Raw genomic sequence first — 22,973 nt, forward strand, 5'->3', positions numbered from 1 at the left:
TTTTTTCTGTGTGTGTTGTACTTTATTTTAATTTGGAGAAAATAACTTTTACACATTTAGACTGAAGGAATTTTTATTCTTTACATACAGTTGGTTTTATACATTTCAGGCATCTATCTACACATTACATAGTGAAGTATATTACATCACTGCTGACCAGGCAGCCATTGGTTTACATTCATTTCAGTGGTATAAAGAACAACTTTCAAATATACACTCATGTAAGTAATCATTTCATATAGTCATTATTTTTAGACACTAGCGATGTGGCTTCAGGAATATCAAGGTTGGTTTGTCGATTGGTCAGTCCACTGCTCTGGTCCAGACCAAAATACCTCAACAAATATAGGATGGATTGCAAAGAAATTTTGTAGAGACTTTCAAATGTCCCACTGAGTTTGGTGATCCCCTAACTTTTTTTTCTAGCGCCACCAGCAGACTGATATTTGAGTGAAATACCTCAACAACTATCAGATGGATTGCTATGAAATTTGCTTCAGACATTCATTTACCCATTTACAATGAATTATAATATATTTGGTTAACAATGGTTTATGTCCACATACCTGCATAACAAGTAATATTTCCATCACTCCCAGCTGTGGTTTGTGTTTAGTGCTTGTTAGCAAATGTTAGCATGCTTACATGCTAAACTAAGATGGCAAACATGGTGAACAATATACCCAATAAACATGATCATGTTAGCATTTTCACTGTATGCATGTTAGCATGTTGACAACATTGCAAAGTGATTAGAATGGTTGTAGCCGTTCATTCTTCTCTCCCCCTCTACAGAAACAGCTGGCCAGCCTGCTGATGGACCTCGGCTGCAACAGTTCAGCTCTGCTCCTTTATGAGAAGCTGGAGCTCTGGGAGGATGCAGTTATCTGCCATGAGAGGCTGGGCCAACATGGCAAGGTACACACACACACACACACACACACACACACACACACACACACACACACACACACACACACACACACAAACGTACCTTTACCATTTTTATGTTTAAAACTAGAGACCATCTTGCAGTGGGATTATTCCAGCTGCAATACAGCCACAACTTACAACTGATAGCTCTTTTGACTGCCAGAATCGTGCCCCTCACACTGGGTATTTTAAGCCAGAACATGATCTTTTCCTTATCAAAACCAAGTATAACCAATGTTAACCACAGTTTTGTTGAAATTATGTTTCAACATATCTGCTAATTTATAAAGTGCAAAGGTAACATATTGGTGGTTTGCAGAAACATTCAATGCCAACATTTCTTTCTGCAATGGGGTTGCAACCACACATGATAAAAAAAAAAAATTAAAAAACATATAGGAGTATAAAGGGTGAATACATGAAGAACAAAAAGAAGAAAAAAGAATGAAAAAAGAGAAACGGGCATGGTTAGAGGTGTGCTGATGCTGTCTGTATTTTACAGAGATGAGGGCTGGCATGGCAGAGGCATGATGGAGAATTAATATCTGTTAGTTTTGACTGATGGTTGTCTGAGGCAGGATCCAGAGGGTACAAAGTTGAATTCTAAGTGCAGGGGATGGATACTGTCAGAAATGATGGATTTAGCTTTCTTTAACAGCTGTTTGCTGTGGTTCAGACAGGCATTGCTGCTGAATACCAATGATTTTGGCTGCTGACTTTCATCACCCTTGTTAATGGGTTTTTCTGTTTGAGGTTAAGAGATGCATACCAGCAAGTTAAAGCAAAAGTGAAAATTAGATTGAAAGGATTTATAATATAGGGATGTTTGAAACACTTGTGCTTTTAAGGGTTAAAGTCCTTGCATTTCTGCCTGAATGGCTGTTTACTGTTACTGACCTCATCGGCTCTGAGTCCAATTTGAGTGCTTTGGGGTGTGAAGGAGGAATTCTAAAAAGGTTTTCAAGTTTAACGGTAGTATTCATGAAGAAAATGAATTTGGTCAGTGGCCCAAAAGAGTTTCCCACAAAAACAGTACATCTACATAAACGGTACAAAAATGGTGTTATCCACAGGTGATCAAAAACCTTATGTTCTCTGCACAAGCAACCTCACACACACACACACACACACACACACACACAGAAGATTATTGCAAAATTAGTGCAAAACTTGAAACATAATGTGAATAAATTACATATGACATGAGTGTGACCTGAGACAGTTATAAGCAAAGCCAAATAACACATGGCACAGATTTAGTGGTGGTAAACACAACTGCAACAGGAACAATAGATTGTTTATAATTTCATGGTTTTTATTTTGCATTCTTCTCTTCTCCCATTCACGGATCAGAGAGAAAAACATTTTTTTAAGTGTGTTTTCAGCTCTCATTACTTTTATATCTTCTTACAGAATCTCTGTTGTTTCAAGTTTAGTTTCTTTCCTGTGTCCTGTTTTTACTTTAGATATCTGCTTTATTTTACTGTTTTGTGTTCACTTTAAGCTGTATAGGAGTCCTGTTAAGTTACTGCTTATGAAAACTTAATGTTTTTGTATTTTGCTGTTTCACAATAAAAGCTTCTACATATCAAAGTAACACAGGTCTTTTAATGTAAGGAATCTGTTTCTGAATGGAATCTGAATGTGTTTATCACCGAATTAGCGCAACTTCTTCAGTCGTTAATACAAACAAGCCAGGGAAGAAGAATCCAAGCAGAAACGGCCATAATGAGGTGTTGGATGAAGAGTTGCAGACAATAGGCTCTTACTGCACCTCTGCAAACAGCTCACCTCCAACAACGGGTAAACTTCTTTTACTTGCCCTGCTATATGATGGAAAAACACATGCAGAAAAATAATGAGGGACTTTAGCCGTGGATCAGCTTGCTGTTTTTAAACGTCATTGACTCAAGACAAGCCATTATCAGTTAAAGACACACCTTCAAGCAGGGAGCACTGTTGTAATGGAGATGCAAATCCTTGCCACGCTGGGCTGACGGAGCAGAGTCAAACCTAACCAAACCAAGCCAGAACATGAGTGTTGAAAAGTCATATCAGTGGCCCAATTTAGCTGGGACACACTGATATACCTGCACGTCAATGCGAATAGATAATCAGCCAATGTATAAAGGTATGCAGACATGGTTAAGGGTTCAGATCAAACATCAGATGTGGTCTGATCTGTGTCACCATGGTTGGTGCCAGATGGGGTAGTTTGTCTCAGAAATGGCTGATCTCCTGAGATTTTTACGCACAGCAGAGTTTGCAGAGTTTTGCAAAAAACATAAAATGAGCAGCAGTTCTTCAGTTTCAAAGGTCTAGTTCAGCTGCATTCACACCAAATTTGGCATTGTGGTAGAACACCTCTCCTTCCATTCATTTCAATGTAAGTAGTGTGTCTAGGCTGGGGTGGAGGACCTGCAGGGGGTAGGCGGAAAAAGAACGCAGTGGCCTACAACAAAAAGTTGAAACAGATTCAACTTTTGGAGAAAGCAACTCAAATTTATGTTGAAGTGGCCAATTGGTAACCCGTGATCAGACCGGTAAGACACCCACAGTCCACAGTAACAAGTAATGCAGTCTTTCTATCAAAAAATATTATAGTGAATAAAATAAACAAATTAGGTATAAACAGCTTGTGTGTACTGTCCTACAAAGGAGAGCACCCACTTTGCATTTGTGTACTCGCACATGTATATTTTATTGCACTAAAGATGCTACAATAATGATAGTTCAAGGAATTCTTCATAAGCCAACATAAACTCACTGAAATCAAATACTCAGTTGCTGAGATGGGCACACTGGCCTTCTATAGTTGGTCCTCACCCTCCACTCTCCCACAGATGGGCCTTTTAAGTGACTCTCCCACACACTGCGGCTAATTGCTGCAACACCTGATTTGGTGTGAATGCAGCTTACACCTCACTGGAGACGTACAAAGTAACAGCTTGCTTGAAGACCCCCACCATCATCCCTTTCCCCCAAAAAACAAGGACTACAGGATTTAACAACTACAGACCCATCACCCTGACCTCCTTGTCCTCCTGGTCTTGCAGTCAAGCACCCTGTAATGTCTTACCTCCAAACAATTACCGGCCCACCCCTGGACCCTCTGCAGTTCATCTACAGAGCAAGCAGGTCTACAGATGGTGCAGTCAGCATGGCCCTCCATTTCATCCTCCAGCAACTGACCTCCTCAGGAACCTAAGCCAAGGTCCTGTTTGTGGACTTGAGCGATGCCTTTAACAAGCTCTTTCAGTTGAGTGTGCCACACTGAATTCCTGTCTGACAGGAAGCATCATGTGAAGCTGGGGAAACACATCTCTGACTCCCAGACCATCAGCACCGATTCCCCTCAAAGCTCAGTCCTTTCTCCTTTACTCCTGAAGTTCACTAATGATGCCACCGTTACAGGGTTCTTAATTCATTCAAATAAACACAAGAAGTTTGTGCTCTTAAAAAAAAAAGGGGATCAGCACTCAGTGAATAACCTCCTAAGCCCTACGACAAGCTATTATGGCAAGGCTTAACTATACAGACCAGTGAGCAGTGATAACTAACATGTCTCTGGGGTCATCGGGTGGGAACCTCCTTTCACCGGTGTTTCGTCTAGTTGGTCCCACGACACCTCCAGGAGGCTAGACAGTGATCTCTGGCGTCCCAGAGACACTCCCCTAATGCCAGGTCTCACTGCTCCCCACACCAACCCAACAACCTCCTTTACCTTACCTATACTACCACAGAGGAGGTAGACCCAGGGAAGGAAGCCTTGTTAGGCTATCACACTCCCCTGCCGGGTTAGGCTGTACAGTCTACCTCCCCAAGACGAGCCCTCACAACAATGACACCTCCAGGAGGCTAGACAGTGATCTCAGCCCAAACAGCACTGCCACCTTCAACCAAACCCAGGCTCCGTTTATGCAAGCTCCAGGCAGAAGCAATGCTGATACTACCTTTACTAGCACATTCACCATACTCTATTTCACACGCTACATAGCATAACTACAATGTAAGCTAAAGTTAAAGGAGATAAATGAACTCACAGGATCAGCAAACACACTCACTTTGCAGCATGGTCTCAAACAAAATGGATTCAGATAGGCCACTCCCACACTTAAATAACCTTCCTCTTCCTGGACTTCCTCCTTACTTACACATGGCTTTCTCAGCCCAAACAGCACTGCCATCTTCAACCAAACCCAGGCTCCATACATGCAAGCTCCAGGTAGAAGCAATGCTGATACTAGCTTTCCTAGCACATTCACCATACTCTATTTCACACACTACATAGCATAACTACAGTATAAGCTAAAGTTAAAGGAGCTAACTGGACTTACAGGATCAGCAAGCACACTCACCTTGCCGCATGGCCTCAAACAAAATGGATTCCAATAGGCCACACTCCCACACTTAAATACTTCCTCTTCCTGGATTTCTCCTGACAGGAAGTGGATCTCTCCACCTGATCTCAAGGAGTTATGTGCCCTGCTTAGTAGTTCCCCCTGCTGGCCCCAGCTGACATTATTTCTTCTGTAATAGATAAACTGGCTGCATTTAATTGCTTCATCTGACATTTCCCTCACTGTCTTCCTCAAACTCTGTCCCCGCACTCCGAGTTCCCCCAGGAGTGAGACAGTTGATCTTGCTATGAATCCCCTACACCCCACTTCCACTGGACAAATCCTAGTCTTCCATCCTCGCTGCTCAGCTTCCGCTCCTAAGTCTGCATATCTAAGCTTTTTTCTTTCATAGGCTTCTTCCACTGAGTCTTCCCAAGGAACTGTCAGCTCAATGAAATAAACTATCTGTTGACTCACTGACCACAACACTAAGTCAGGCCTCTGCCTGGTACAGACTATTTCCTGAGGAACAACAAGCTTTCCCCCTAAATCTACTTGCATTTCCCAATCACAAGCACCTTCAAGGCGGCCACACCCTTGCCTCCTCACTAACTTATCCCTTCTGTATTTCTCTCCCTCACGGACAAACTGAATTACTAAGCTCCTATCCTTAACACCTTCTGAATTCACCTGTCTTCGTTTCCCTTCGATGCCTGCAGCTAAACATTTCAACACCTGATTATGTCGCCATGTATATCGGCCTTGTGACAAGCTAACTTTGCAGCCTGACAAAATATGCTTTAAAGTTGCGGTATGTGAACACAATGGGCATGATGGGTCCTCATTTACCCACAGTTTTAGGTTCTGGGGGGTTGGTAAGACATCGTATGTAGCCCCTACCAGTAATCTAATACGATTCTCCTCCATACTCCACAGGTCCCTCCAACTAAGCTTCCTCTTCTCTACACTTTCCCAATTCAACCACTGTCCCTGTTTAGCCTGGGCCACTACCTTTGCACCCCTTACTATTTCTTCCTGTCTGCGTATCTGTTCTACAGCCAGCTTTCTTTTATCTTTGAGGCCTGCTGTATTCCATACCGGTTTACCTGAGCCAAGCCCCAGGCCTCCCCGGCCAAACTAAACATTACCTACAATCTCTGCATGCCTAAGAGCTGCCTCTGCCTCCTGAACTGCCGATCTTGGGTTCCACCTCCTCCCCTTGGTTAGATTTGGAACCACACTCCCAACTACCACGTCCTTACTCCCAGATAACAAGAGCTCTGTCATGACCTTGGTACATTTAAATTCCTCTGTTAAACTAGATGCTGGCAGCTGAAGTATCCCTTTTCCATACAATGCAACACTACTTAGGCACCTAGGAGCACCTAACCACTTCCTAATATAGGTGCTAACTGACCTTTCAATTCTCTCCACAATGGATATTGGAATTTCATAAACTGACAGTGGCCACATTAACCTAGGATATAGCCCAAATTGCAAACACCACAACTTCAACTTTCCTGGAAGTTCTGATTTATCTATTCTATCCAATCCTGCAGCCATATCTTTTCTAAATTTCACCACCTGTTCCTTATCATTCAACTCTACATTGTACAACCTACCTAAGCTCTTTACTGACTTTTCCCTAATTGTTGGGATGTCCTCATCATCTATGACAAACTTCCTATCACTTAACTTCCCTCTACGTATCGAGATGCTTCTAGACTTACTAGGCTTGATCTTCATGCTGGCCCACTTGAGGTTCTTATTTACCTTCTCTAGTAGCCTCTTTGTACATGGCATTGTTGTGGTCACCAGTGTCATGTCATCCATGTAAGCCCTAACTGGTGGAAGATGCAACCCATTCTGCCGTCTCTCCCCACCTACCACCCACTTAGAAGCCCTGATGATTACTTCCATTGCCATAGTAAATGCTAACGGAGAAATTGTACACCTTGCCATGATGCCTATTTCTAGCCTCTGCCAACCTGTTGTGAAACCTGCTGTACTTAGACACAACCTAATATCCTGAAAATATGCTTTCACTAAGTTAACAACTACCTGTGGCACTCTGAAGTAGTCAAACGCACTCCAAATGAGGCTGTGCGGTACTGAACCAAACGCATTTGCAAGATCTAAAAATATTACATGTAGGTCCCTTTTGTTAAATTAGGATAAGTCACCCTACAGGTAGGGTGAGGAACCATCTGGTGACCTGGATGGACTGAACAAAAGCTGACTGCTCTAAAAACAGTGGAGATGGTTGTGGATTTTAGGATGAACACAGCCCCACCAACCCCTGTCACTTTTGTGACTAACCAGTTGACAATGCGGAGTCCTTGGGCACCACCATCATCCATTACCTTATGTAGGAGCTAAACATCAGCGCCCTTGTCACACAGAAGTTCAACCTGCTAAAGACAGTGATGGTGCACTTCTACACCACCATTACTGAGTCCATCCTCACTTCCTCCATCACCATCTAGCACGCTGCTGCCACTGCCAAGGACAAGGACAGAATGCAGGTTATAATTCACCCTGCAGAGAACGTACTTCAGCTCTAAGACCTGTACACCGCCAGGACCTCAGGAGAGCAGGAAAGATTGTGGCCGACCCTTTGCAACCTGGACACAGAAAACAGTTTCTTCCCATCTGCAGCTGCCTCATCAGCAAGACCCAGAACCCCCCTCACAGACTGAGCTCACCCTATAGATACTATACGTAACATTAAGGTCAAGTTTCCACATCTATCAAAATGTATTACATTCTCTGTACTTTATACTGTGAACTTTTTTGTTTTTAACTATATTTGCACCTGCAAAACACTGTGTAGCTCATTGATTTTGAAGCAGGTTTATTTTGCGTTTTTACAATATTTTTCATATTTTATTTTAATTTTAGAATGTTTTCTATTCTATTTTTGACTCTGCTTGACTTTACAATACCTGATTTTTATTTTTATTTTCTCTTAAACCAAGACACTGAAGCAAAGTCCCTGTCAAAATCCTGATTTATTCTGTTTTCACTTCATAGCCAGCACTGCTCCAGGTTTCCACCTCTCCACTCTATCACTCATTTGTTTCTTTGCTGTTTTCTCTCCTCTTCCACCACTTTTACCTTCCCTCTCCTTTCCAATCCATTTGGTCAGGCTGAGGAAATCGTTCGCCACGAGTTGGAGAAGAAGGAGACGCCCAGTCTGTACTGCCTCCTGGGAGACATACTGAGGGACCATCAGTACTATGACCGAGCATGGGAGCTTTCGGGCCAACGCAGTGCCAGAGCCATGCGCTCCAAAGCCCTGCTGCACCTTCGCAACAAGGAGTTCCAGCAGTGCGTGGACTGCTTTGAGCACTCAGTCAAAATCAACACTATGCAGGTACAAGCAATGCAGTCCTCTTAGGATGCATTAAGTGACCAGTGTTGTGCAAGTTACTTAAAATTGGTCATAAGTTACATTTACCAGTTACTTTTCTCAAATGTAATTGAATGACATTGCCACTTAATGCATATGAAAATAATTAGTTACTAGGGATAGTAGGGATTTCTGTTCAGATTCTCTTATTAATGAACAGACGTTATTTTAGTATTGATATGACAAAGTGTGGGACAAGACAACTGACAGTTTTCATTCTTTTATAATTGTACCCATTATCACTGTGATGAAGAGAAAGTAGCGAAACAATAAAACATAGTATGTTTTGATTGGCTTATTTATTTTAGCCTTGTCAGCCTTTTAATGAAAGTCAAATTGCCTGGACTGTTGGCCACTGTGTGCAGTGACAGTGTAATTGGGTGATAACAGGGAATATGCTGCATTTATCTGCTATGATCAAGACAAAAGTTACAAGAAACATGCCCATTAAACTTCCAGTATCTGTAATGGCATTATTTTGTTTGAAAAAGTGATTAGTTACTTTTCCATTTACCACCAGAAGTAGTGGCATAATGGTAACATGTAACTCCCAACATAAGAAGTGACTTGAGGTTAATTTGAGCTTGTTAGCATGCTGACAGTAGGATTTTGTCAAAGCAGTCTCAAGTAGAGCCTAACAGAGCTGATAGCATTGCTGTGAGCTCTTGCAGCTGAAATACATGGGACATGGATGCAACATGCTATGAAAGCAGGGCAGAGCAGGGATTTTTACCTGCCTCACAGACTCTATCTCTGTAGCGTGTGTTTGCTGCCAGCCTCCGTGTGCGTATTGAGTTTTTACAAGTGATAATGCAGCTGGTTGTGCAGGCTTTGGAGGTGTCCATTATATTTACTGGTACTGAATTCATTAACTGGATCATTTAAACTACAGCATCACGAATGCATTCATTGATTATTTTTCATGTAAAGACTCCCACTATGTTGCTCTGCCGTGTCTCTCTGTTAAAGAGAAATATTTATTTTAAACAGATTGTACTTGTTTTGTACTTGTTTTTTTTACAGCTCTGTGTAGTTTTTATCAGTTGTATTGCCACATAGCAGCAGTGCATTGAGAAAAAGTTAGACCAGCCAAGTAAAAATAGAGATGAGCAGCACAATGCTCATGCAAGTGATCGCAGCTTCCGTGGTCAGTGTAGCAGCCTCAGTTCATTATAATAGACTCGTTTGAGATGAACTGCACCTCATCTGGAAAATGAATGAGATCAGGTTGCAGCAGCAGGGGGTGGTGACAGAAAACAGCAGTCAAGTTGGACAGTTTCTCGACAGTTTCCAGCAGCCTTCAGTCACAGAAATACTCACATCCTGTTGGATTTAATTCCAATTTATTAAAATTTTGTCAGAACCCTATATCAGCTTATTCTTCAATGAGATTTATACTTCTGCATCGAATTGATGCTGTACCTACGACCTAGGCTCTGTATTGATGCAGAGCCTATGCTCTAACATATGCGGTAGCCTGAAGTGCACCTCCCCAAAAATGTAATTACATGGGGCAATGCAGACTGCAGTCTTTTTGTGGTAAGTTGAAAACCATTCCCCTCAGTAAAAACTAATACTTACTTTAATGTCACAGATTGGAAACAATAAATTGTTAAGACAATAAAGCCCCCACAAAAAAGCATTTTAAGTCATATGAGCAGAGGAAATCTCCACTAGTCGCTAGGCTAATTTATACAATTTAAAATGCCATAGGCTTGTGCTAATAACATTAGCATGTTGTAATTATTTGGAAACTGACAGTTGTTTTGTCAGTGGACCTTGTGAGCTGTAGTGGAACTGAGTTTGTAATGTTACCTTTGTTGAATGTTGCTGTTGTTACTGACTTCATATGAGTAGAGGAAAATTACGCCAGCCACTAGGCTAATTTATACCATTTAAAAAGCCATAGACTCGTGCTACTAACAGTAGCATGTTGTATTTGTGGGGAAAATGTGTCCAGCAAAAGACAAGTGCTTTGTCTGTTAATCCTGCGAGTTATAGTGAAGCCGAGTTGTATATTTGTAATTGAAATTGTCCCTATCAAGCCATGTTTAATGTGTGTTTTGGGGGTGTTTTGACTCAGCTGAACTTTACAGCACTCAAAGAAACCCCACAGTCAACTAGTGTTTTCGCTACAGGGCAACATAGAATAGAATAGAATAAAATAGAAAGCCTTTATTGTCATTGCACAGGAACAAAGGGATGCTACATATACAATAAAATTACGGGGGCTACTTCTAAGGTGCAGATAAGAAATACAGATAAGTAATTGCGTTTGCATAGCAAACAACATTTATGCAACAGGATTGTTGCGTAACACAAGACAATAAATAACACACAATATAAAATAAGTAGCGCACAATGTAAAATATGTAGCATAAATGCTAAGTAACAGGTGAGGATTTTATCCATATGCATAGTTGTGTGGATTTACAGAGACCACAGACACTACAGCACAAGTATAAACGCTCACAACGGTGTAGGCCATGTGCGTAGGCTGTGGCGTACACTCTGCACAGAGCTGACACACAAGTATAAATCTGCCTTAAGTCTCCAAGTGTTTTAATTATGTAGGAGTAGCCTGTTAAAATGCATCACCAGCTGTTTGTAATTTCTGTTCATAGTTCAACTTTAATTTCATATCAGTTTGCTGCTGTATATAAATCAGCTGAGCAAACCTGTCACCCTCAAACTACAGAAATAAATTAAAAACATCAATAGTCAAACCTAGAGGAAGGAAAAACAAGACAACAGTTTTCATTAAACAGCTGTCAGATATAGTCAGGGCTTCACATCTGTTCAGATGTTATTTTAAGAATCCTCACATCCCACTTCCACAAATCATGGTGTTGCTATACACTTAAAAAGCATGATTAAAACAGTCCAGTATGTTTCTCTTGTTCTGCCAATGCTGCTCTGACAGTTCATGTGCGTACAGTATTACATCCTGGAGACACATTGTGTTAATTTTGAGGATGTGCACTGTCATCACTCCAGACAGACACAGGATTTAAATAATCCCTGACTTTTGCTAGCAAACAGCTTTTAGAGTGTCTTTTTGAAATATCTCTGCGTATAGATAATACATGGATTCACTTGTATTGTTTCACCCTATTTGTGTCATGTGTGTCCCTGCGTGTGTGTTTGGACAGCTCGGCGTGTGGTTTTCCCTCGGCTGTGCCTACTTTGCCCTGGAGGGCTATGAGGGAGCTGCCAAGGCTTTCCAGAGGTGTGTGGGACTAGAGCCAGATGTAAGTACCTACACACACGCAAAATGTCACTGACTACATCATAATGTGGAAAAGTACAAGTTTGTGCATGGAGAGAATAACAATCCCACCAGTCTCTCACTGTAACTCCTCTTCCTTCATTCACAGTCCTTGTCTAGAACACACACACACACACACACACACCACACAGCAGAATTTGCAACACCAGTGCTCTTTCTTCACACCAGCCCTGCACCTTTTGACAGCCTTTGTGCATAATTGTGTATTTTAAAAACTGCATTTTCTTCTATATGTTCCATACTATTATTATTTATTAATATTCTCTACCCTTCTTACTATCTCCTTTCCTTTTTTAATTTCTAACCCCCTCCTCTTTTCAGAATGCAGAAGCGTGGAACAACCTCTCTACAGCCTATATTCGCCTCCAGAAGAAGTGAGTAAGAGTATGAATGTGGAGTGTACAGCAAAAGCTGTAAGAGCAGCCTGTGTTAAGGTATTTGCATTGGTAGTACTCGGTACTGTTTTGCCCAGAGACAGCCTATATAGTATGTGGCATTGACCCAAAGAGGTGCTGAAAACAGTCTCTTAAAAAAAATCTTGAATTGAGGTGTCGATAGCGTAGTGGATAGTGCCGGCGCCCCATATACAGACATGATGCCTCACTGCAGCGGTCGCGGGTTCGACTCAGGCTCACAACCATTTGCTGCATGTCATCCCCCCACTCTCTCACTCCCCCATTTCACTCTCTCCTGTCAATTAAAGGCAAAAAGCCAGGAAAAAAACCTTAAGGGAAAAAAAAAAAAAGATCTTGAATCTTCTGATTATTAACATGATGTCTTACACACTTGCTGCACATTTGTTGGCATGCTGTGAATCTCCTGTTCCACCACCTCTTTAAGATGGACTGAGATCTGGTCTGTGGAGTCTGTTAGACTATACTGACAGTCCTTGACAAATTTCTCTGTAAAATTAAATATTCAAGGTTAAATATATCTTAATGCATAAACAGCATGAAGAAATGAACTGCATAAGCAAGTAAAGAAATGCTGCAAACTGTACAGAACAAATTGAAATGTTTTTTTATGGCAACGTTATTTTTTGGTATACCTGAAGGTGCTAAATCACGGGTATGTATGCGACAAAGTAACGTTCTTTAAGCCTGAGTTCTTTATGGCTCTGGCTCTGGAAAGGCATGGTCATGTTCACACAGACATGGCTCCTCGTGCTGTGTTTATTTCCCATCAGAGAGAAGGCAGTGAAAGCAGAGAGGAACAAAATAAATCCTGAGTGTCTCTGAGCCTTTGTTTACACCAGACTCGTGCTTTCAGGCCTGAAATTGAAAAGCAAAGCAGGAAAGCTTCTAATAATACCTGGTTAGCACCACTGCCAATTCAGCAGAAGCACTTTTTAACTTTTAACTTGTGTGTGTGTGTTTGTGTGTGTCTGGCAGCAACATTGTATTAACTTTTCAATCCTTCACCAAATGTTAGAATTAATGTTATTGTAACGGTTGTTAATGGATTTGGCACAGCAATTTTTTCACTGCTAACTTGCTCGCTCTTCTCTTCCTGTCACCATCATTGGCAGAAACAAAGCCTTTCGTACCCTGCAGGAAGCCCTAAAGTGTAACTTCGAACACTGGCAGATCTGGGAGAACTTCATCGTTGTGAGCATTGACATCGGGGAGTTTGCTGAAGCCATCAGGGCCTACCATCGGTTGATGGACCTCAGGGAAAACTACAAGGACATCCAGGTAAAGAAGTGCACTTAACATCATCTCAGGTGCCATTATACTTAACTCTCTGATAGTATGTATTGCAAGGAATGAATGTATCATACAACTGTGACTCAAAAGGATGTCACAGTGAATGATGTCTGATTTTTTTCTCCTTACAGCCAAACAGCAGCTAATGTTCAGATTTCATTCTACTTTCATGAACTTGTACTTTTTGACACTGCTGTGAAGTAATCCCTGCAATGCCGTACACAGGCCTTTTTTCCCTTGGGGATTAATAAAGTATATGAAATTTAAAAAAAAAAAAAGAATAAAAATTATATTCATCATTCCCACCCAGCAGTCCAGTCCAGTCCAGTTCAGTTCAGTTTTGTCAAACAGAATGGTTATTTATGCGTTTCCATTGTCAGAAGTTGTAGATGGTACCAATAGAACCACTAATTTCTGTCCCGTTGCGGTACATGTCCGTACAGGTTACATACTAGTTCAAAGGGTACTACATCTCGACTGTGAAAACAGGGCTTATGTCTCCACATTCTTGTGCTTTTCTTTTTTCTTTGAAATATGAATAAAATATGAACCTAGATTCTGTTACATATTTTGATTTACATTTTAACTGTAATTAGAGATCATTTGTTACCTTTTGGCCACCATATTGTTTCCTGTGAAAAAAACAGCCAAGCTTGCATTACACTGCGTTGCAGGGCATTCGGTTAGGTATTTTTTTACCTCTTGTGGAAGAACAAATACCATGTTTTTTTTCCCCTCTGTTTTCTGTGGTTATGTCGCACAGAAGTATTTGCGTCTTTCTACTGTACAGACAGCCCAGTTGTATGAAAAGACCATCTTTGAAGCAGTGAAATACTTCTTTAATGCTGATCTAGTCCCAGCTTAGTCCCAGTCAAACTCCCAGTCTCTTTTACCAGCCCGGTGTGGCTACACATTTTGACAAATAAAGGCCTGTCTCAGTAAGAAGCCCGGTCTGGTTGCCAATCAGTTCATTTTTAAAGAAGTTTTTGGGATGTATTGAAATGGGTTGTTGGTTACCCACTTCTTCGATTGAACATACAAATAAATATGTTAAACTTTTGTCAACATGGCAATGCTACACATTGTTAACTCAGTTAGATTCTCCACAGTTTAATTGTTCACCTAACAAGAGAATCAAAGGGGTTTTTCGTAAAAACTTTTCCAAGTTATGGATATTGTTTTAACAGGATTCAGTAGTGTTGTGTCAGTATGCCACGTGCCATAATCCTCCCTGATGCCCTGTCTGTCAGAGCTTGATCAAGTGAATGTTTCGTAATTGATATGTTACTGGAAGCCTAATTTTTATCCAAGTAATATTCATACTGGTTCAAACAAACAATTTGATTGTATTTCCTGATCTTCGCTGAGCAACAGTTTTGTGTGAAATGAATTAAAGGTCTGTGCCATATATATGCCTGTCCCATATATAAGCCTGTTTAGTTTAATGACTTAAGCAAATAATAGGCTGGGCTACTAATTGAAGTTTTACGGTATTTGCAGAAATTGGATATAATACTTTTTATTAGCATATAATCACCTGAGGCCAAGGATCATATTTTCAGTAGTTTAGACTGAGTCCCCCATATCTCCATAGGGAGCGGGTCCTCTTCTAGTCATCTGTCCGCCATGTTTCTACAGTAGCGTAGAACAGACAAACCAAATGCTGGCTCTAGATATGTCCCTCTTGCGTTTTTATGTTATCTGAAGGCCACCGTAGGTTCTTTGACACACTTGGAAAGGGAGGGGTAAGGGAAGGGGTATTCAGTTGGTTGCAATCTGCAAACTCACTTCTAGATGTCACTAAATCTTACACACTGCCCCTTTAAGCACACTTCAGTAACATCACAACCACAACACATTCTAAGTAGAAAAATTAACCAAAACAGCAAGCGGTAGCATTTTCATGATTATTTATGCTCTGCTTGAGCCCTGTATTAATTTTAGTGTCATAGTTTGTAGCATTTAAATTGGGAGTGGTTGAAATCACAACTGTGACTCAGTAAGACATCCTGTGTTTTCTGGAGAAAGACTACTACAAGTTCACATTTCTGAATGTGACTGCAAATGATTTTACATTAAATTTCCTTCCTTTTGGTGTGTCCCTGTTTTGTCTGCCTTGTTTTAGACAAATTTTCACCCAGCATGTTCATGAACATGCTGGGCGTGTCACCACCAGTCACATCAATTAGGGTGCAAGATGTAAAGGTTGAGAGGGTCAGCAGCAGCCTCTGTGTTCCAAGCAAATAATTAATTAGTGGAATCTGGCTTTGCTCTGTTTCCCTCCTTCTCCTCATTTTTAAAATCTGCTCTTACAAGCCAAATGCACAATATTACACATTAATACAGACTGCTGAGAGTACATGTGGCTGGTTTTGGATTTGACAAAAATTTACTGTATTTCAAAGATTAATATGCTTTATCTTGAACCTGTGGTTTCAGTACTGGGCCTGTCACAATAACTACTTTTGTTTGCCTCTTGTTCCTTACTTTGAACCCATGTTATGCATATTTTAACTAACAAAGTGGAGTTGGACACGCCCTAAATGCATTTGCACAATACACTTTAGGCAATGCACTAAAGATAATTTGAATAGGGCCTCTAGAATCAGCTTAATCGCCCTTCAGCAGCCAATTGGGAGGCCTCGCTGAACCAAACTTTAAACTTTACTATTTAGCATTTCATTAAAGGCTTGCAGGGCTTGATCGGATGAGAAATTGAAAGTCCTGGCATTCTCTTGACATAGGTCTTACTAAAATTCATAAGCTATAGGATATCCCCTTTTCAGGTTGGAGCCGAACTAGCACAACTCTCTGACTTGACCCTGCACGAAATATAGAAAAACTTCTCGGCTATCGACATAGTAAATCAATCCCACTTACAGACATACAGTTTGGGATTTCTCAGTCATATTCAACCTTTGAAAATTTGTGACTCAAGCTATACTTAACATCACTGAAATTCAGTGTTCACAGAGACAAGATTATCTTCATGTTTTTTCAATAGAAATATCTGATGGATGCTTTTACTGCAGCCACAAAAGACAATCTTGGAACTCCAGATGAACCCTGATTTACAATCGAAAAGGTTTCGGTCATATTCTTTGCTCAATATTGCAAACCTAGCATAGACTACAGCTAGCTTTAACACAATTCAACCTTCAGCTATTGCAACATCATCAAAATGTATTGGTAAAATAAAGTCATTTATAATTGAGGTAGATGCAGGGTTTATTTTTTAGGGGTCCAAGCCCTGAAGGGGTAGAACCCTGTTGGTTTGTTCCGATTTAGTATTTTTATGTCGTCTTCCACTGCGACTCAAAACCACGGCTCAAAACACTTGGCCCAGTAACTGGAAATGATATGCACATGCTTCCCCAAAAATATAAATCCAGTTGTCCAGATGGTGGCACTGTAATTAACACCCAAAAAACGGAGTCTTTTAAAGGCCAAGCTCCTCACACCATAAGACTGATTGACTTAAAATTTGGCGCACTTATCCAGGTCATATCCAGGAGTCTGTCAACAGTATATTTGGTTTAAGAACTTGTGGGACAGAAATACAGATTTCTCTCATAAATGAAAATCTCACCAAGGAGGCGCTTAACAGGAAATAGGCCATGGGTGTGGGAGCCCTTCTGTGCGGCGTTTGCATGTTCTTCCTGTGTGAGCGTGGGTTTTCTTCGGGTACTCCTGCTTCCCCCCACAGTCCAGAGACATGCTGGTTAGCTTAATTGATGACTCTGAATTGTCCGTAGGTGTGAATGTGAGTGTGAATGGTTGTCTGTCTGTCTGTCTCTCTATGTTAGCCCTGTAATAGTCTGGCGACCTGTCCAGGGTGTACTCCGCCTGTCACCCAGTGTCAGCTGGATGGGTTGCATTCTGACATTTTCAAGCTAACCCAACAAACGGTGAACATTGACTGTCAGATGACATATTGAGGTAACAGATTTAAAATGTTTTTCTGTAAATAAGAACACTGTGGTGCAATTATACCAACCATTCTAGTGTTGGATATCTTGTGCCAAATCAAAGTGTATATTTATAGCAAAATGTTGTTCTACATCACTATTTTCTCCTTCTGTAGTGCAGCTTTAATTAAATATACCACTGGCCCCTCTCCCCTGCCTTCCTCAGTAAAACAGACCTGTCAAAACGTCACATAAAAGTAGTCTCTTTACTTCAAAAGACTATTCCATTTTTACCCTTCTATTTTTACTACCATCCATCTCACACCTTGTAGGAATAGTGGTGACACTTCCCTTCTTTTAACATATAATCAGATCTCAGGCACATTTTTAGAAGCTGCATTTCTGCCTTATTCTATTTCATATTTTTTCCCCTGTGGTTGTTTTAAGCCCACAGCAGCAGAGCTGGAGCAGTAGTAAAGAAGAGATTATGACAGGGACCACCATGAACTCCTCTCTATGGAATGTGTAGACTAAGGGCTGGTGACAGAAGTGCTTTGACTGGCTGATAGATTTCAAAGGAGATGCGGGTCACATGGCCCAGCTCTATGCTTCATGGGATTAAATGGGATACAAAAGCACACGCACACACACACACCCACACACCCACACACACACACACACACACACACACACACACACACACACACATTCACACATACTGTAGGCACTTTACAAAAAATCCATTGGAAAAAAATTGAGTTTTTCCTCTTTGTCATTGTCGTGATCTAAAAGTAAACTTCAAAATGAGCTTCATAGAAAATTCAGGCCTGTCATTTGTGTTATTCTCCCTTTTTTCCTCAACAGAGAGGTTATTACCAGTCCTCTTAATTTCACACTTTAACTGGATCTAGCAGGAATCAGAAAAGTCATTCATTCAGCTTTCACATTTCTTCACAGTGATGGACAGCATAGGGGTACATCAGACAGAGTTCTATTTATGGATTTAGTCTTACTCTCATCACAGGAAATGTCACATCAAACAGACTGACATCAGAGACACTCTGGCAGATATTACAGTGTGTGTGTTGGTCTTTGCACCTGTACCATTTGTCTCCTCTGTGTCAAAAACATAGAATATATCCCCACCCCTGTCACTCTTTGAGAAGCAAGTTTCGGGCAGCCTGTGTTCAGGTGTGAAGAGATGTGCAGGAGGGGGTAGTAAAAACTCCTCTGCATCATCTTGCATGACGTCTGACATGACATTACAAAGTAAGTGTGCTTTATAGCCTTCCAGTTGATTTACCTTAATTGTCACTGCAGTAAAAGGGCTCTCAGTCACTCACCAAAGAGGCCCCACAGGTGATTCCTCTGTTACCGGTGGAAGTTGGAGATCTTATTGACAGCAGATCTCCGCTGGAACGGATAATATTCTAAAGGTCCAGTATGTAGGATTTAGAGGCGTATATTGGCAGAAATAAAATATAATGTAATGAATATGTTTTCTTTAGTGTATAATCACTTGAAAATCAGAATCTTGTTTTGGTTACCTCAGAATGAGCTGTTTATATCGACAAAGGGAGTGGGTCCTTGTCTATGGAGATTGCCATGTTGCACCACCATGTTTCTATAGTAGCCCAGAACGGACAAACCAAACACTGGCTCTAGATAGGGACATTCGTATTTTTACATCGGCCAACATAGTAAGCAGCCCCTCCTTGATGAGAGCATCGGAAAATACAGTTTTGCTTTAGTAAGTGTTTTTACCAGTTTAAATCGCCTGGTGTGTTTGTTTTGGAGAAGAAGAGACTCCTGTAGAAACCTCCTGAACAATGAACACTGAAGGAATTCTAACCAGGAGAAGTTTCAGCTGGTTGCAATCTGCAGATGCCACTAAAGCCCTGTTTCCATCAAACACTTTCCAAATTGGAACCAAAAGTAACCCAGACATGTACCTAGACCCTGGATCTGTTTCATATTTCCACCTTAGACAGTACTCTTAAAAGTGGGTGGGATTGTTGTCACTCACTTCTCCGTCCAGCACTCGCTGTATTTCCTCTCCACCTTTGACACAGATGGAAGTCCGCCCCTTGTTTATTGTCCACAGAATGAGGTTGCACACCAACATTTTATAGAACAAAAAGAACAGGCTGGAGAGAGATTCTCTCTATGGAATATTAAAAAATAGGGGGTTTGAGCATTTAGTCCTTTTAAGGGGAGCACAGGGGTTTAATGTTGCCGTAGCAGTTGTCATACTGACATTTAAGGTGTGTTTCAAACCATCACCTCATGTATTGAGTTACATTACAAGTAAACATTCCACTTTAAAAGCTGTATCCTCTCTGTATCCTTTCATTTTATAGTTGACTAATATGTTTGAAAAACTTGCCAGGGTATGGTCAGTGGTCACATAAAAGCTTCTAAACCAGCCACAACTCAGCCTTGAGTAAGGGTGACCATCCTCTATTGACCAAACAACGAACTGCAGTGTTTTTAGCTCCCTAACAGAGGGGTGACCAACACTGGGGACCATAAGGACCGGTTCTATTGGTACCATCTAAAACTTTTCACAAAATGTGTACCAGACTGAACTGTATTGCATGCTTGGTGGAAACGGGGCTTAATTTCCCCCAAATCTTACTCACTTTGCCTTTAAAAAAAGACAAGGGGGTGGTGGGAGGGAGAAAAATTTGAAAGAGCGACCTCTCAGAGAGAGGGTTGGTATTTAAGGGTGACAATGGTGGATTCACCCTCCCATCTACTTAACCTATGCATTGACTCTCACTCATGCTTTTGAGAATCTCTGTGTTTAAAGGCACCCTCCGTTATCAGCATTTCTTATAAGTTGTAATCCTTACAATTTCCATCCTGGTTGATTGACAGTGGTCACACATGCAGTTTAATACTATGGCAAACACTTGATGAGCAGCAACTGTGTCCAGATTACAACAGAATAATTGTAGTCGTTGAAAGTGCTGAAAATGACTTGTTTTGTAGATGCATTTTTTAAATGAAAAATCAGGGTCAGCGCTAACTGTGATGACAAATACAACACACTTCCTACGAATGCTTCACAACAAAAAACAACCCATGTTTCATCAGCCGAACACTTGTATTATGCAGCAACAGCAGTGTGTTCTCTGATTAGCAGTAACTTCACCAAGCTCTGACATGTTGTAAACAGAGTGAACCGTTGACAGTGGAGTTGATATCAATGAAATAAAATTGCACTGGATTACATGCTGAATTGTTTCCTGTCAAATAGGCCATCTGAATTCATTGCAAGAATGGTGGGCTCCTGATTTAACCTCTGATTGAGGTGTAACCAGAAATATTAAATGAATAGTTTCAACTCTTTAGAGAGCAGTGCCAGTTTTCTGCCCTGTGTGTGTGTTGACTTGTTCTTTCAACACAAGTGTATCATTAGTAGATAACAGTGGTAGATTGGTGTAATTACCATAAACTAGGGTGACCATGATAGGGATAATTATGCCATCATGCGTGCAAGTGTTTGTGAAAATTAAAACCACATTTCCCATAAACCCAGTTACTTTCCTTCCTGCCACTCCCTCACTGGGTTCTTTGGCAGTGCTGAGCAATACTGCTTTGAAGTCACAGTAATTAAAGGATCGCATGTGTAATTCAAACCCAATGACATCACATATAATGACACTAAGACTTCATCAATTGTGATTTTTCTTTTGTTAACACAAATCTGATGTTTGTACCATTTGTTTTTCTCCATTGCAGATTCTACAAATCCTGGTTCGGGCAGTTGTTGAAAACTTGATGGACAGTCATGGTGAGCAGGCAGTGACTCTGCGGTCCAAAGTGAAGGAGCTTCTGGGCCGGGTCAGTTCCCGCCACAGCAGTGACTCTGAGATATGGCAGCAGTATGCTCTGCTGTACGGAGACGGACACAGCTCTGACCCAGAGGACAACGAAAAGGTTGGTGCCAGTAGTGATAACATTGAAAGTGTACTGACATGCAATGATCGGGTTGATTTGATAAGATGAAATGTCACGCTATCGACCGAGAGTTGTCAGCTTTAAAACACAAAATGAGCAAAACCCATGACTGCATTTGACTTCTGTGTAGCTACATACTATGATGGTGGTGTTATTGTGTGGTTTTTCAGGCTCTGCAGTTCTTGTCCAAGGCTCATCGCTGCAAGGTTCAGACTGGTGGCTGGGAGAAAGAACCTGCTCTCTTCAAGGAGGTGATCAAGAAAGCCATCAATATGGGTGAAGGTGAGAGCACCACCAAGCTTTCCGCACAGAAAGCTTTGTGTTTAATTCCAGGGAACGTTTATGTATGATCTTTGATACTCTGCTACAGACAGAGATGGGCAAAAATACATCAAAATGTATTTTGATACAAAATACCCCTCAAATGTATCAAAATAAAATACATGTATTTTGTATTTTCAAATCCAGAAAATACCCGCAGCTCTATAGGTCACTCTGTCGGTTGGTCAGTCGGTCCACAAAGCTTTTCATGAATAACTCAAAAAGTTCTTGACCAAAAATGCTCAAAATTTGCATACTGCAACTAGAGACCATGAGTAACTATACCAGAAAGAATGCCCACAATTCGTCCATAGTTGGCGCTATACTAACTGATTCAAATCTTTTTGTGAATAACTCAAAAAGTCCTTGACCAAAAATGCTCAGAATTTACATGCTGCAATTAGAGACCACAAGTAACTATGCCAGAGAGAACAACCATGATTCATCCATTAATGACGTGATAGTAGCAAATCTGGTCGCAGCTACTGCAAATTTGCGCTTGTTTTCTCACAATTAGGTATAGCAGAGTATTCAGGTTTGGGCTATAGCATATACACAAAGCTCTGGTAAACCCCGCAAAAAGGCAGAACAGTCACAGAACTAAATAAGTGTAACTAAGAAAAGCCATTAAAAGACAGCAACTTATACATATATATATATATATATACAGTACAGGCCAAAAGTTTGGACACACCTTCTCATTCAATGCGTTTTCTTTATTTTCATGACTATTTACATTGTAGATTCTCACTGAAGGCATCAAAACTATGAATGAACACATGTGGAGTTATGTACTTAACAAAAAAAGGTGAAATAACTGAAAACATGTTTTATATTCTAGTTTCTTCAAAATAGCCACCCTTTGCTCTGATTACTGCTTTGCACACTCTTGGCATTCTCTCCATGAGCTTCAAGAGGTAGTCACCTGAAATGGTTTTCCAGCAGTCTTGAAGGAGTTCCCAGAGGTGTTTAGCACTTGTTGGCCCCTTTGCCTTCACTCTGCGGTCCAGCTCACCCCAAACCATCTCGATTAGGTTCAGGTCCGGTGACTGTGGAGGCCAGGTCATCTGCTGCAGCACTCCATCACTCTCCTTCTTG

General features: G+C 41.0%; 1 protein-coding gene across 2 annotated transcripts in view; it reads left to right on the forward strand.

Annotated features, from left to right (window-relative positions):
- Positions 1-22,973, forward strand: part of ttc27 (tetratricopeptide repeat domain 27) — a 137,740-nt gene that overhangs the window by 99,829 nt on the left and 14,938 nt on the right. For both annotated transcript variants that reach the window (XM_049601182.1, XM_049601181.1), the window contains exons 12-18: positions 796-918; positions 8,422-8,649; positions 11,838-11,936; positions 12,296-12,348; positions 13,503-13,668; positions 21,336-21,533; positions 21,725-21,836. In XM_049601182.1, the coding sequence (XP_049457139.1) occupies positions 796-918; positions 8,422-8,649; positions 11,838-11,936; positions 12,296-12,348; positions 13,503-13,668; positions 21,336-21,533; positions 21,725-21,836 (979 nt within the window). The remainder of the gene's footprint in view (positions 1-795; positions 919-8,421; positions 8,650-11,837; positions 11,937-12,295; positions 12,349-13,502; positions 13,669-21,335; positions 21,534-21,724; positions 21,837-22,973) is intronic.

The sequence above is a fragment of the Epinephelus fuscoguttatus genome, linkage group LG16 (genome assembly GCF_011397635.1).
Source record: "Epinephelus fuscoguttatus linkage group LG16, E.fuscoguttatus.final_Chr_v1".
NCBI classification, from domain to species: domain Eukaryota; kingdom Metazoa; phylum Chordata; class Actinopteri; order Perciformes; family Serranidae; genus Epinephelus; species Epinephelus fuscoguttatus.